Source organism: Topomyia yanbarensis, chromosome 2, assembly GCF_030247195.1.
Source record: "Topomyia yanbarensis strain Yona2022 chromosome 2, ASM3024719v1, whole genome shotgun sequence".
NCBI lineage: Eukaryota > Metazoa > Arthropoda > Insecta > Diptera > Culicidae > Topomyia > Topomyia yanbarensis.
The window spans coordinates 312,159,186-312,175,349 of NC_080671.1; the positions used below are offsets into that span (position 1 = coordinate 312,159,186).

Consider the following 16,164-nt stretch of genomic DNA (forward strand, 5'->3'; position numbering starts at 1 on the left):
TATAGGCTCGTGTGTCACTCGCACTCCTGTCCGCTTGCTGGATATCAGCTCTAACGGCGAGTGGGTTCCCATGATGGGACTCCTCGGCTGCGAGTTTTTACTGCATACCACCCACTCCCGTGTGCTAAGCACTCTTTACAGCTCTGAAGATGTTTATTAGAACAGCACGTATACACTCTTCTAGCAACTGGGAGCGCTCGTAAAGGAGCGAAGGGATCGAATACGGCATTCTGATGAAATCCTAGAACAGTGCAAGCAAAAACTAACTAAACTAACAGTGCGCGTGTTCGCATTAAATTGTCATTGCATTACATACGTTATCTGTCTATACAGGTTTATGCCGGTCGTATTTAAAGAATAAATTAAATATATTATTTTTCTTATTTTTTTTTAAATATGTAAACAAATTATAAGTGCGGTGTCTTAAATAAAACTTGTCTTTTAAGGGGCGACTACTATAAACAGCTCAAACTGAAAGTAATTTTGTTATACGATTTTGATGGCAAGGTGACAATGGACCTCTCGTTAAGGTTTATGTATACATTCATTATGAATGACAAATTTGAAGTCAGGCAAAGCCACACACGAGCGTTCGAAGAGAAGACCTTCAACCATTTCCATATCAAGGAGTGCCGCGGTGGGCATGATAACTCTTGATACAATTGTCTGAAATAGGAAATTCAATAAGATTTTTGAAACATAGACTTGTAGTTACTCTATGAACCAAAAAAAAAACCCGTTGGAATTTCGGAAAATGGCATAAGAAAAATAGAAAAATAAAATTCGTTCACTTTTCTTCAAAATAACGAGGAAGATTTTTGTATTCCATTTTCCCCTAGTTCATCGACTGACTACACATGTTATGCATTCTCATAAATAATCAAGTCAATTCGTTGAATGGTTTTTGAGTCATCGGTAATTTGAAAAAGGCGGTTTCGAGAAAGATGCTATTAAAGTTGCCGATAGACTGAAATCATTGAAACGCATCGTTGTTTAGTACAAAAGAAGATCAGTGTGGCCACCGAGATTCCGCTGGGCTTTTCTAGAGGTTCAATACTAACAGTTAAATGAATAAAAAAATATTGATGTTTTCCCCACTACACCACCTTAAGGAAATGATACCACATATTCTATAAAAGCCCGTACTGGCTAATCGGTTTGCATGTTTGTAACGATTATGCACTTCTGAGCAGAAGTGACGGGCGTATATTACGCACTTCTGAACAGAAGGGAAGGATGTATGTGATATCCAGCAATGAAATCTAAAACTTTTTAAGGATAGTTTCTTTTTTGAACTATGAAAATTGGAAACATGAATTCAATATAATTTATTGCAAAAGTTAAAAAAATAATAATCTGCTACTACCAATTTTACTGAGATGGTAAATGGAATAAAGTTCCGTCTCGTTAGTATATAGTAAATTATCGTGAATAATTATTTTAACAGTTTGCACAACTGTTGTTTTCGTCAAGAAGAATCAGTATTACCGAAAACAATGTTGTTCAGTCAGGTTCAAATCTCAATTAGTACAGATTTATAAAACTTTTGCTATATATTTGTTAAAATTATCTAATCCTAAGATTATGTGTATGAATAAGAGAAGCAAGTGAATCACGATAGTAGGAATTAATTCAGAGATATTTCGTTTCTTTAGGCATTTTGATTTTCATTTAAATTCAGCATTTTCAAAATTTTCATTTTCAGTACCCTACCAAGACGCTCAAAGAGAAACTATTTTCATTTAAGTTTGATTTTAATAATTCCCTTAACTATTCTTTACAATTTGACTATTAATTCTATAATTTTTCATCCCACATCCATGCTTTTGGTCAAATTTAAATATTAAATCATCCATTATACTATTTCATTACCATTGAAAATGACTTTTTATACTTAATTCGGCAAAAAAATATCTGGGAAAGCTAGCGTGAGAAGTCGACGAGCAAGTAAAAATTACTATTTTAATACTAGTATTGCTTGTGGCACAAAAACCCGATTCGAACCGTATTACGCACTTAACATTCTACTAATAAATTTAGCTTATAGACTAGTTAGTTCGACTGGCCTATCTACGAGAGTACCATCTCTATAACTTCAAATACATGTGTTTTGACAGCTCGCAGTTTTCAGTAGCAGCTTGATTACTCGCACAGTGTGGAATTCAAGTTAATGAGAAGTGCGCAAAATCATTCACTAGAGATTTCTTCTAATACAGTCTGCTGGCTGTTTCAATTTGGGACTGTGAACGAATTCTTAAAAATAGATAACGCATACAGTACTTTTCTTACATCTGATAGATTTGCTCTGAGTCCGCGTAATTTGGAGGATAAGTGCAGCGTATATTGGTATTGGTCATAAAATTTTCAAGAAATTAAGTACTTATGTTTAGAAATTCACTTTATGGCGGTAGTCGATCTCCTACATACATATTCTATACAAGCCAATGTTTGTTATTGGGTTTGATTTTTTGTAGTGAACCGCATTAAATGCGTTTATCTAGAAACCATGTATTTAATCCGAATATCAAGCACAGGTCTTGATACGATTCATTTTATGCAGAATGTACCAGGAATGGTCATAGATGTATACTACCCATGATCGCATATTTATCCCGTTTTATATGGGATTTCCTATCTTTATGGGACTGACTTGCGATCATAGGCAGTGTTCATTCGTCGTTTTCTACAACGAAGTATTTTCGTGCATTGTAAATAGTAGATTTCGTTCATTTCATTTAAAAATTTTAATTTTTTTTAAATTTTGCATCTTACGTGTACGTTGCACGATATAGAAATTATATTTCGTGAATGAAACGAAATGATTCGTTATTTAAAAAAAGGTTTGTGTGTATTACTAACGATTTCGTTGCTTGCACGACTTTATTTTCGTTCATCTTAGAAAAGTTTTCGTGTTCAATTATAAATATTTTTTTCCTCGATCTTTTAAGATCGATGTTTGACAATACCATTTTTTTATTTAATTAAAGGGATCGATCTGGAAAAATGGATTTTATTTCGAACATCTCACCACTATTGAGTACTTGATTGAATGCGGTATTTTTTGTTCGCGACAATCATGAAAAAATGTTTATAAAAAATAGCTTCACTCTTGTAGTAACTATTCAATTTTATGCATATATTCTTTCAGTGACAGATTTGACTATAAAAACTGGACTTCATTATCCCACAAAAAATCTCAAACTTCAATATAGGTATTCTTGATCAATAAACTAATGCATACCACACCAAAAAATAATGAAATTTAAACGACATGTAAACCAATACGTATGTAAACACACAAAGCTTGAATCAAAAATTTGATTGAAAGTTAAGTTGAATTCGTTGCACTCAATTGGAGCATCAAAAAGCATATGATTTTACACTTTCGTTCGTATAATATTACATGTCATTTATTTTACAGCAATGTTGGATTAAAAATACATTAAAGTCCATTGGCATCCCGTTTAATGAAACTGTAATCTTCAATCAACGTGTAAAATTATAATAAAATTTGTTGAAGAAAGCACCACAAGTTGTGTGAATTTGTGGTGGAACTTAATTTTACAATTTTATTCATGCTCCAAATATGTGCATGCAAATAAATTTAAAATTATAAAATATTTTTTTCCGTGTAACATTGAGGGGAATTATACATATTTGACATGTTTAGGTTCCACATATTTACAAGTGGTAATCCAAGCGATCCTGCAGTTTTTTTTTAAATTTACGTTTTAATGCGACCGCATTACGTAAATTTAAAAACGGATACGTTTATGACTTCGTTGTACAAAAAGTGAATCGATGAATCGAGAATTTCCCGCGCCATTTCCTTTTCCGTTATACCAGTGTCATATCAACCTCGATCCAGACGATACATCAGGTTCCATCAACGTAAATGTCCCTCAACGCCACGTCACCGTTCCATCAAGATGAGTTGAATGCGTCTCTCGTTCACACTTTCCGTACGTCAAAGCATTCCGTGCTGTTGATGTTGTGTGTGAATACCTCCATTTAACTAATTTTGACGTTCCCGTGACGTGCTGTACCGGTGACGAAAGCCAGACGTATTGTGCAAATCGATCTTCGAACAGCCGCGGCTTGTACTTTGTACATAAAATATACGAATAAATTCATTTTCATCCAGCGTTGCCAACATTTTTTTCAAAAAAACTGGAACCTTTCTAGAAAAAAAACTGGAAAAAAACTGGATGCTCGAAAAAACCTACTATACTCTTGTTATGTTTAAGTCAACGATTCAATGAACGTAATTTTAAGTAAACACGTATGTTCCAAACCTTTTATTGAAAATTTGAGTCAGTTTTTGATATTGTTGTCCAAATTTTAAAAAATATTAGAACATCTGACTTTGACTGTAATTCTAATAGTTACAGTCGAATTTTACTGTTTTGAAGATTTTCAATCTACACAAAATCCACAAAATCGTAAATTTAAGACCCTTTACTAAACTTGAGAATGCGCTTAATCCTTTCTTACGATACTATAGCAACTAGCTGCGAATACAACAAATGTTTATGTAAATATTTGACACAATGTACTGTCACCTTTATGTTTGAGTAAAATTCATTTGAAATCGTATCAAAATGTACATTCTTGTACCGTTTTACTCACAAGTAGTATAAAAAGAGTTCAGGTCACGGTGGATTTAAATCTTATTCTGCGGCACTCTGCATCATCCCATCGCTTGCTTGAAAATTCTGTGAATCGAGTTACAATTTGTGAGAAAGAAAACTAAATAAATGAATATTAAAAAAAACTGGATAAAACTGGCTAAAATTTCAAAAAACTGGAAGATTTTTCCGATTGTCTGTTTGACTGGATATTGTAAAAAAAACTGGAAGAATCCAGTTTAAACTGGAAGGTTGGCATCGCTGTTTTCATCTAACATTCTTGGTCTACCACAGAAGAACGAAATGCGAGTGGGAGCGAGAGCGCTAGCGACTGAAAGAGTGTGAGTAAAGGCTAACGCGGTTAAGAGTGCGAGTGGATACGATTGTGTTAAAGAGCGCGAGTGGCTACGAGTGGGAGTACGGACAAGTGGGAGCATGGGCGAGTGGGAGCATGGGCGAGCGAGAGCATGGACGAGTGGTAGCAGCAGTAGGAGTGCGCGCCAGTGGGTGGGTGCGAACGAAAGAGTGGGTTTCAATATGTGCAATTTGAGTGGCTTTTGGCCGACTGGCACTCGCAGAAATTCTACCCGCCTGGGGAGTGAACGAAAGAAAAGCATGCATGGAGAACACTCGGATACGAGTGTTGGGTGCAATGAGAACACGCGAATGAGAAATATAGGAGTTATTTTTACGAGTTCAGCAACACTGGTTGGTATGGTCTCACAGGTTATGGGCCCAGGTGCACGGAGGTCGTGGAAAAGTGACGAACCAAATTAGGGCCGTTGCAAGAGTTGACGTTATTTTACTTATTCGGTCGTGCGCGAATATTACAGGAGGCTGCGTGTGTTACAAAAGGGCGGACAGTGCAAAAATCACGTTTCCGAAGCTTAACCAGACAAGCTCCCGGAAACAGCGAATGGAATGCTCGAAAAAGAGGACCTCTGAGAGATGATAAGCATTGCGAAGCCAGAACCGGTAACCGAAGAGTGGAAGAATCACGATCGAAAAGCACGGGCGAACATTGGACTTTTCATCGAGGAAAGCCAGTATAAATTGGTTAAAATACGGACAGTGCACGTGGGATGTGGAATGCTGTCAAAGAGCACCATGAAAAGGCGACAATGTCGGTTATTGTTCATTACCTTGGCAAATTGTGTAGTGTTAGTATGCCAGAAACCGAAGATATGGAAAAGCTCCTTTCCGGTATGGAAGAATTGTTCGACAAGTTGACGGCAGCAGGTCAGAACTTGGATGAATCATTGCAAATTACTATGATTTTCAGTGTTCCGCCATCTTATCATGAACTGGTTCAAAGTCTCCAAAGCCGGCCGGATGAAGACTGGACTGTTACGCTTGTGAAAACTCGATTGTTGAATGAATACAATCAACGTCGGGAGGAGAATGTGTCTCTGTCGGTAGATATGAAAGCGATGAAATTGGTTTTTTTGGATGGACTGTTTTTTTCCTGGATTCATTCCAAGCAGCGAAAATATAAAAAAATTGTCGCGTTTCGGATTGTAGAGATCTATACCCTTTCAAATCAGTGCGAGTGGCGCTTGTTACCTACTTAGTGCGGGACGGTGATTTGAATCCGATGTTCCATGGTTCCAGGGAGCAAACAATCTCAAATCAGTTGGAAAAGAAATGGCCGCAGCAACTACAAGTAGTACCGAACGAGCTGGAGGAAATTTCAGTTTCAGTCCTGAACCAAATCGTCGATTCTCTAAGCTTCTCTAAATAGAAGATTATAGCACAGACTAACAGACATAACACTATGAAAGAATTCCCTTAAAAAATATCGGTCCGGCAATTTTCCCAGAACACTAGCTCTACCTTTTATTCACAGTCCCAAACATTTATTTGCTTGTGGGTTACTCTCCGGCATTTCATTCAGTCGCGTGCAATTCGTCAGTGCCTGAAAGGAAATACCTACCGTAGGATTGACATAGATTGAGCTCGTTATCTGTAATTCATTTGTATACCACTATAAATATATCTAGCAGGAAATACAAATTACAGTTTTAAGTAGGGTTCGTCGCGTTTGCGGTAATTAACGCATGCGCACCGCAAAATCTACGGTGCGGTGAGACACTTTTTCCCGCAGATGCGGTGCGGGAAATGAGCTTTTACCGCGTGGTATTACCGCAACCGCACCGCATTAATAAGTAGACTAAAACAAGGACTTTCACTATTTAAGAAGAACGCAATTAGATTTATTTCCTTTCTTTTATTCCTTTTGTTCTATACTACTAAGTAAAACTTTACAAATGAACCATTCTAAATACATAAAATGTTTCTTCCATATAGAGATAAAATTATTAGAACATTGAAAAACAATTGAATTATACTCTTAAATCCAATTTTAAAATGCATCACTTCTCCCGATTCCTCTCTTCACTCGTGGAATCGTTTTTGACGTAAATTTTTTCAACTGTGAATTTTGATTAATTTGAAGCAATCAGAGATAAACGGATGATGATAATGCTACAAAGGAATCAGGAATAAGAATATATTGACTTAAATGGCACGCCGTGTGTTTTCATCATTTCCTGAGCGAAAGGAAAGGACAAGGAGGTGTGGGGAAGTGGAATTGGAAGGGTGGGAAAAATAACAGCACAAAAACAAAAATAAACAACAAGTAAGTTAAACTCACAAGTAGTTCAACTTGCCTGCGAATAAGCCTAAAGCTCTTTACCACATTGGATAAAAAACTTTAGTATGTGTCTGAGTTTCAGTCGATCAAACATGGTTTCGTCTATATAAGGACGGCTGAAGACTCGAAATCGCAATTGTGCTACCGCTGGACAATTGCATATCAGATGATATGAGGTTCCGTAGTCGGATTCAAAAAGATCACATGAAAAAGACTCAGCGCGCTGAATAGTTGCCATGTGATAATTGAGTTTGCAGAGGCCGGTTAAAGCCCTGGTCAGCATTCCGCAGTGGAGATTCGAAAAATGTAGGAGATTATTCGAAACCACTGGGCATGGTTGTTCTAGAAACGCCTTTGTTTGGCGACACGTTTGTAGATTTCTCCAATAATTCCGGTGCTCGGACAAAGCCCAGGACCGTATTTTTTCCCTTATCCAACTTGTCAAAATTGGCAGCGAGGGCTCAGGATCAACGAAGTCAATCGCTGAACCTGCCCTGGCCATCGCTGGGAGCAAGAATATCTTCACCCCATGTAACCATTTGTGACCACAATCGTGTATGACTGGTAGCAAGATCAACATGGTTACTGTTCCAAAACCCAGTAACCTGCAGTCTGTATGCACATGATAGTGCTTCTTGTTTGAGGTGTATGTGTAATGGTTTGATATTTAGAAGTGCCTCAAGAGCAGCAGTCGGAGTCGTGGTGAAAGCACCAGTCAACGCCATTCTTTGCAGATGATTTAGCCTTGACTGGACTGTCACCACCTCTCCCCTCTGCCACCACACAAGGCATCCGTATGACAGCATTGGACGTACAATTGTCGTGTAACTCCAATAGATGTATTTAGGTTTGAGACCCCAGGCCTTTCCAAAAGTTCGTCTGCACTGCCCGAAGGTCATGCACGCTTTCTTGACTCTGAACTCAATGTGAGCAGACCAATTCAGTTTGGAGTCCAATATGACTCCAACGTATTTGACTTGATCTGCACACAGTAGCCCAGAATCAAAGAAATGCAAGGGACAAACCGTGGTTGTTATTCGCTTCTTCGTGAAAAGTACCATTGAAGTTTTGCTTGTGTTAACTGAAAGTTTAACTTGTCGACACCACTGTTCGACAGCTCTTAATGCCTGTTACATTAAGTCAAAGATTGTTCCGATGCAAAATCCAGTAATTAGTATTTGGTAATCGTCAGCAAACCCGTAGGTTGGAAATCCAAGCTCATTGAGTTTCTTCAATAAGCCACCAAGTTCCATAACAAAGGAAGAACGCCGCCCTGAGGACAACCGCAAATTCTCAACTTCCGTATCTCAGCCTTTCGCAGTGACGAGCAAAGTTATCCAACCCGAGATACATGCAGGTATCCCATGACCGCGCGTCGCTTCCAGAATAGACTGGAAGGACACATTGTCAGAAGCACCCTCAATATCTAGGAATACACCCAAGCTAGATTGCTTGAGCGAGAAGGCTTTGTCAATGTTGTAAACAACATCGTGAAGCAGAGTGATCGTGGATTTCCCACACTGATATGCATGTTGCATTTTGTGCAGTGGATATTCAACTAAACTAACGTTCCTGATGTGATGATCGATTATCCGTTCCAAAGCTTTCAGAAGAAAAGAACTTAAGCTGATAGGCCTAAAACTCTTGGCTTCTTCATAGCTTGAGCGCCCCCCTTTGGGAATAAATCTAACAGTTATTTCTCGCCATGCTTTCGGGATATACTCGGTAGCAAGACTGGAAAGCAAAATCTTTTTCAAGACATGTTTAAGAATATCAAATCCCTTTTGCAGTAGCACGGGAAGTATTCCGTCTTTTCCGGGTGATTTGCATGGAGCAAAGCTGTCAACTGCCCACTTGACCGATTCAATGGAAACCAATGTGCGTGCTAACGCCCACGAGTCCGAATCACCAGAATGAGATCTGTGAACATTGTTCAACTCCGGATCGATACAACCTGGAAAGTGTGTGTCGAAGAGACAATTAAGAACATTCTTTTCGTCCGTCACATAAACACCATCTCTGGTTTTTAAGGAGTTCATCTGAAAATCATTCGATTTGGAGAGAATTTTATTTATTCTGCTAGCCTCGTTCAGACTAGAGACATTAGTGCATAGGCTTTGCCAGCCAGCCCACTACGAGCTGACCTGAAAGTCCTGGAGTCATCACGCTGACGCCGGTTCCAAGCTCTTCTCATAACTTTCTTCATTCTTCCAAGCTCAGCCCTCCACCAAGGGGTTCCCCCAGTCGAGTAACAGTACGAAGTGGACAAGCTTCTTCGTAGAATGCTAATATGAATGAGTTTGTCGTATCCACAACGTCGTCTAAGTTGACTAATTGTTGGAAAATATACATGAAATTTTGTCGCCAAATTTTCCAAAGAGAGGCCCCAATTTGTAGATTTAGGATTACGATATGTTACCACATTGAAGGTGACATCAAAATTATCGAAAAATATATATTTATGATCGGATAGAGACGGTTCAGTTTCATTTGGAACCTGCCAATTTCCCAGCTCATGCAAAATTCCATCAGAGCAAAGTGTTATGTCTAACACCTCCTCCCGCTCAGACCTCTCAAAAGTTGGTCGCGACGAACCCTAGTTTTAAGCTGCGCGAAAACGGCTGCTGATGCAACAAGCCTTATGTGTTTTTGAGCAATGGTGTGCAATGACTATCAGATAATTCAAATGAAACGTCAATGGTACTTTTTACGCAACAAAGAATTACAACCGAAACTCGTCCGTTACAGTTAATTGATTCTGAAATTATTGCCACACATCAAGTTAAGTACGTTGGGGTAATTCTTGACTCAAAACTTAATCGGACAGCTCACATCGATATCAGAATCAAGAAAGCTTACATGGCCCTCGGCCAATTGGCAAATCTTGGGCACTCAAACCCAAGTAAATTCTAAAGAATCAATAAAACAATTGTTAGACCAATACTGGCATACGGCCGCCTTATTTGGTGGCTGAAGGGAGAAGTTAGGATAATCCAAAGGCAAACAAAGTTAAACCATCTGCAGAAGATGGTTTTGATTGCGATGGGTGGAGCGTTTGAAACAAGAAGCACTTTCTTGTGCATACAGTCTTAAGGTTACTGGGTTCTGTAACAGTATTCCAATATATCGTGCAACTGGCCATACAAGAGTGTAGCATCAAATGGTTAATTGGGATGAGTTTACACTTGCTCCCAGTGACCTTACACTTGTTGTATAACAGTTTTATTTACAATATAAGTAATTATTACCCGTCGAATATGTAAATTGATTTTAATGTGTTTTAGTCGGAATCGACTAAAACGATCAAAACAAACGAAGATAAAAGTCAATACACGAGAGTGAGCAGGTCACATTCGTTTCAGAACTTTAAGCAGTTAATAAGTTTTATTTTACAGTGCTAAAAGAAATCCAAACTGTTCTTACCAGAAAGTTGAAGTGACTTACCTGTTTCTTTCCGACGACTTACCTGCTGTGGTTGATCCGGTTCATCTTGCTGCTGCATTGACGAAGTGTCCGCTGGTTTTCCTCCGGTGTTTCCCTGCGGGAAGAAGTTCGGATAGTTCGGATCCCCCAAAACCCGAATACATCAACACTCTTCCTCGCGAGGAATGGCTGTCTGGCTGGAAGAAACGGCAACTTGAAGAATACGTAGTTTGTTATACTGACGGTTCTTAACTGGAGGGCCGAGCTGGTACTGGTGCTTGTTGTCGTAAAATGAGATTAAACCAATCTCATTCGCTTGGCAGATACAGTACCGTGCAGAAACCTTCGCAATTCTGTGTGGCGTACAATCGTCACTTCAACGGGGAATTTGTGGTAAATGAATCTCGGTAAATGTATTCCTGCGGGCACTGCGACTGACTTCGTTGATCCGGCACAAGATTCGCTCTTGCGCTGCTTCTCAACATGCCAACCATTGGTGTAACTTGCAAATTTGCGTTCATACAAAAAAATTTCTGCTAAATGTTAGTCTGAAAATGTCGAAGAATTTGCTGCATTTTACAAACACAATTGCAGTTTTCTAGTCAGGACACTGACTGAACATTGCAAACTCAATTATTGCATGGCTACTATTTAGCGTTCTGAGTATTATTCGTGTGATCTTTGTGAATCCGATTACGCAATTTAATATAATTTGAAATGTGACTCTCTTGCAGTAATGCAATTGCGTATCTGGATTTTTGGTTCCCCATACTTAGATGAACCTGCGTACAGAGAACTGAAACTCAAGGACATGCTATTGTTTATAACCCAATGTGATGAAGAGCTATAGTTTAAGCGGTATTTGCATGACAATATTTCTGCGAGGGTGTTGTCGTTCTGTTTCCTCAATATCTCCGCGAGAGTTTTAATATATTCGCTCATTGAGCAGCGTCTTCTATTCCCTTAGAAGTGTAAGATACTTCCGTATTCTTTATGTTCAATGTGTCGTTATTTTCCTTATCCCTAACCTTAATACTTCCCTAATCCATCCCATCGGGAAATGATGAGAGGACAATTCACAGCAAGGCACAAATCTCCGATCAACATGGGGAACGTGCCATTTAAGTCTGTCGCTACTGAAGTGTACGTAACGATTCCGCTTTGAAAATATTGAAATGATTCCCAGTATAGAAAATAAAGACGTAAGTCCTACGTCAAAAAATAATTATCACAAGTAGAGAAGGATTCTATCAATCGGATTCGCTATATTATACGAAACCCAACTATAGTTTCTCATAAATATGTTTCAACAGTTAGAATATAGCATACTGAACACATACTGATTAGCATATACCTGGCAATGTAAAGAATTATCAGTTACGTAAAAAAATGCATTCCTTATCATTTCACTGAATTCGATTTTCATATTTTTGCGCAAGGTATTCATTTTGCCAGTCATGAACTACCAATTCAATTCAACAGACGTTTTTAAGGAAGATGATCTATTTTGCGTTCTTTCTGGGTCTGCTTTCTACATGCAGTACTACTTATACCCCCACATCTCACGTGATTTCCAACGATAGTGTCGCTCACGGTTAGTTGGTAATGTTGGTAATAAACAATTTTCGCATGATAATTTGATCTTTCTATTGTTTAGCGGATGAGCCTTTCCTACAGAAGCAAAAATTTCTATTCGACGTTCTACGAAATATCTATCAACCTTCAGAGATTGATGAGTACCGATCACCGATAAAAAAATGGATCACGGATGAATCAAAATACAGAGTTTGTAAAACTATAAAATTTTTACTGATTAAAAACAAAGTTTACTTTTCTTTATAGGACTTCAAGGCTGTTTCCAAATTTTTCCAGCTATTCAAAACAAGTTTTTTGCAAAAAGGGGAAATATTTACAATATTCAACAAGTGGCACCTACAGCAAACACATTTGTTATTCAATTTATTCTATTACTCGATCGATTGGGACACGTTTAAGGAAAATGTTGTTTGGGCTCGACAAAATGTCAATGAAGGCATGTTCATTTACGCACTCGCTCTTTCCGTTATGCATCGAAAGGATCTGCAGGGTGTCGAATTACCAGCGATTTACGAATTAAATCCGTATTTGTTCTTTAACGGAGATCTTATCCATGACGCTATGGTTCGTAGAATGCATGATTCTGAATATGGATTCTATGATGGAAACATTCGAAATGCAGCTTCGAACAAATATACTTCTACGTTTGCTGTTAATTATCATGGCGAAGGAAAGCTAGCCTATTATATGGAAGACATTGGATTGAACTCTTACTATTTCTACTATATGCTGGAGTATCCAGCTTTTCTTGGTGGTGCCGAGTTTGGATTGAATAAAGATCGTCGTGGCGAGCTGTTCTTATACATGCATCAACAACTGCTTGCCCGGTACTATCTAGAGAGACAATCGAACTCATTAGGACCGATAGAGACATTGAATTGGAAATTTCCACTTAAAACCGGACACTACTCAATGCTCCGCTATTGGAATGGTATTCCATTTCGATCAAGAGAAAATTATTTTACTTTGAACATGAAAAACGATGCCAAACTAGAGCAATTGTTGGATTACGAGCAACGAATCAGAGAAACAATTGACAAAGGATACTATTTACTATCGAATGGCTCCAGAATTAACATACGGACAGCAGCAGCAGTAGATGTGATAGGAAACATGATCAATGGAAATGTCGACAGTATCGACCAGGAATACTTTCAATCGTTCGAAATGCATGCTCGGTCGATTCTCGGCCAAAGTGATCACTACCGGTTGGTTGACGAACTGTGGCCCGGACCCACCATGCACTACGAAACATCGATGAGGGATCCTATTTTCTATCAGTATCTTGAAAGAATGCTAGGATTGTATTGGCAGTATAAAAGTTATTTGTCACCATACACTTTCGATGAGCTTAACTTCAAGGGAGTGGAAATCAAAAACTTGGTTGTCGATAAGCTAATAACATTTTTTGAGCATTTCAATGCTGACATTAGCAATGGACTACCTTTTAACAGCGAAAAATCTCAAGGAAGATCAACCTGGAACTATACAGTTTTTGCTCGGCAAAAGCGTCTTAATCACAAACCGTTCGGCTACGTCCTGACTGTACAATCCGAGTTCTCTGGAAAGGGTGTTGTTCGAATGTACATGGGTCCAACGTTTAACAATATAAGGCAACTGAATGATGTAAAGAAATACTACGTTGAAATGGATCAGTTTTTAATTAATTTGGTGATCGGCGAAAATGTTATCAAGCGTGACACTCGAGATTTCTATTTCAATATTAGAGATCGCACAACCTACACTGAGTTATACAAACAAATACTACGATCAATTGATGGAGAGGAACAGTTTGTCCTGGATATGTCCGAAGCACATTGCGGATGGCCCGACCGGTTACTGCTACCCAGAGGACTTCCTAGTGGATTTGAAATAACGTTTTTCTTCATTATTTCGCCGCATCACGAACCGAGCGTGGTACAATATTCTACGTTTTATTCGCCCGTGAGCTGTGGGGTAGGCTCTGGATCCAAGTATCTCGATGCTCTACCGTTCGGATTTCCGTTTGACCGCGAGCTGGATACGGGTTATTTTGTTACTAAGAACATGATTTTCAACAATGTCAGCATTCATCAGGTAAGTGGAATTAAAATAAATCAAACGGCTTAGTAAAATGGCTGATCTGTTATACAAATTTATGTAATAAACCAATATTTTGACAATTTTCGAAGTATTTAGTAAATGTTTACCGAAGCATCATTTTATCTTTTAAAGGTTGACAAAGCTGTATTATTGTGCAAAATAAGGCCACACTATGTCGCCATTCACCTCTGATACAGAACTCTTATCTCTTACCTCCCCGTGATGCCAACCGGGGTCGAGCCACCTTATGCCGTTTTTTTCTTGGACCCGAGGCTGGGTCGGGTTCTGGCCCCTACCGCTGTCAGTTCATACATTTTGATAGCGGTTGGTATTGGAGTATGACTCAGTTTCGCTCTGGGTGGATGCTGCATTAGTGAAGATCTGTGGGTAGTATGCTGACAGGGGAGGGGGAAAATGACGCGAATGGAACCGTTTTTGTATCCGTCATACAATATAAAGCTTTCTGTAAAGCTTTTGCTGATATTGGCCGCTCAAAATTATTTCATATTCTCGTCACAAATAAAATCGAGTTCTCTGTTGTAGCTTCGCTTTGTTCGAGACTATTTTTTACTTTTCCTTCAAAAGTTTTCCTTTTGTATACAAATATTTCAAGAAATATCGTTTAAGTATTTGCTAAAACATGTTACCGCTCAAACTTAAACAAAACTAAAACAAATCTGGAAATGACCATTGAAGTGTAAATAAGAAGCATCACTCCCGATGGCAGGCTGTCCGGAGTTCAAGTTGTTCGTTTAAAATTCTCGGAAATGGATTGCGAGCATCTTTCGTACATATTGCCAACATCATATTATTTAACAGGACATACATCTTGACCTATTCCCTTTCCTACTAACACAAATCCTTTCCCGTGATGCTCGTGGAGATGCAGAGATCGTCTCAGTTTCTATCAACAGCGTGTGTTTAAACCTTTATAAGGCCCAGAGTTTTGGGCTATTATTGAATGTTATATTAATAGAAACACGATTCTTTCACTTAGTTTAGAATATATGTACATTTATTTTGCAATAAAAACTGCAAAAACATGAATACATAGTCTGAGATGACTACCACGAGAAATAGAACCCTTTGCTAGTAAAAGATAGTTGGTCAAAATTCGAATTAGAGGACAAAATGGTTTTTTCTGCCAACACTCATTAAGATAAGAAACATGTTTTAGTTTGAAACATTACTTTTACCAATAAACTGAATCAATGCTATTCAATCATTAATCTAACCATAACATATCAGTGACCAACTAAAATTGCGATTTTGTTTTGTTCGATTGAACGAACTTAATGTGATTGATTTCAAATATACCACCGACTAAAACTATGGACATTTGAGGTAAAATTAAGGACGCTTTCCAAAATCATCGAAATTAAGGACATGTCCTTTGAAATAAGGACGGTTGGTAACCCTAACTTATAGGGTCTAGAGCATTTTTTTTCAAAATCGAGCTAATTTTATTGTTCAAAAGGAAATCGTCACCTTTTTTAAAAAAAAAACTCTTCGCCAATCTAACACTGTTCACTGTATCTCAATAAAAAGTAATTAGAAGAGTTGCCAGACTCCTAACAAGTAGATTTCATAAGACTGGAACATTTCTCACATCATATTCCTGCATTATGAACGAAACGAAAAGGTGACAATATAGTTACCACCGCCTTATTAAGGGTTAACTAACATTCCTTTCCTTCCCCGGTAGAACAGCATTGGACGTGGCCAGCGTCGTTTTTGATCACTTTATGTAAATATTGGGCCAGTGAAATATGAACAGTGAGA

The 16,164-nt window shown here is 38.3% G+C and overlaps 1 protein-coding gene across 2 annotated transcripts; it reads left to right on the forward strand.

Moving 5' to 3' along the window:
- Positions 1–10,874: 10,874 nt before the first annotated feature.
- LOC131683572 (hexamerin-1.1-like) lies at positions 10,875–14,462 on the forward strand. 2 transcript variants are annotated; one of them, XM_058965651.1, is made up of 4 exons: positions 10,875–11,097; positions 12,144–12,298; positions 12,362–12,489; positions 12,547–14,462. In XM_058965651.1, exons 2-4 carry the CDS (start codon positions 12,202–12,204, stop codon positions 14,407–14,409), a joined length of 2,088 nt encoding a protein of 695 aa, XP_058821634.1. In that variant the 5' UTR covers positions 10,875–11,097; positions 12,144–12,201; the 3' UTR covers positions 14,410–14,462. The 2 variants fall into 2 exon arrangements, with proteins under 2 accessions (XP_058821634.1, XP_058821635.1); XM_058965652.1 differs by having other exon boundaries at positions 10,875–12,298.
- Positions 14,463–16,164: the final 1,702 nt, after the last annotated feature.

Coding starts and splice junctions, on each gene's coding strand:
- LOC131683572 (XM_058965652.1), top strand. CDS start 12,202: ATGATCTATTTTGCGTTCTTTCTGGGTCTGCTTTCTACATGCAGTACT. Junction 12,299..12,361: donor CAACGATAGTGTCGCTCACG/GTTAGTTGGTAA, acceptor TCTATTGTTTAG/CGGATGAGCCTTTCCTACAG. Junction 12,490..12,546: donor CGGATGAATCAAAATACAGA/GTTTGTAAAACT, acceptor TTTTCTTTATAG/GACTTCAAGGCTGTTTCCAA.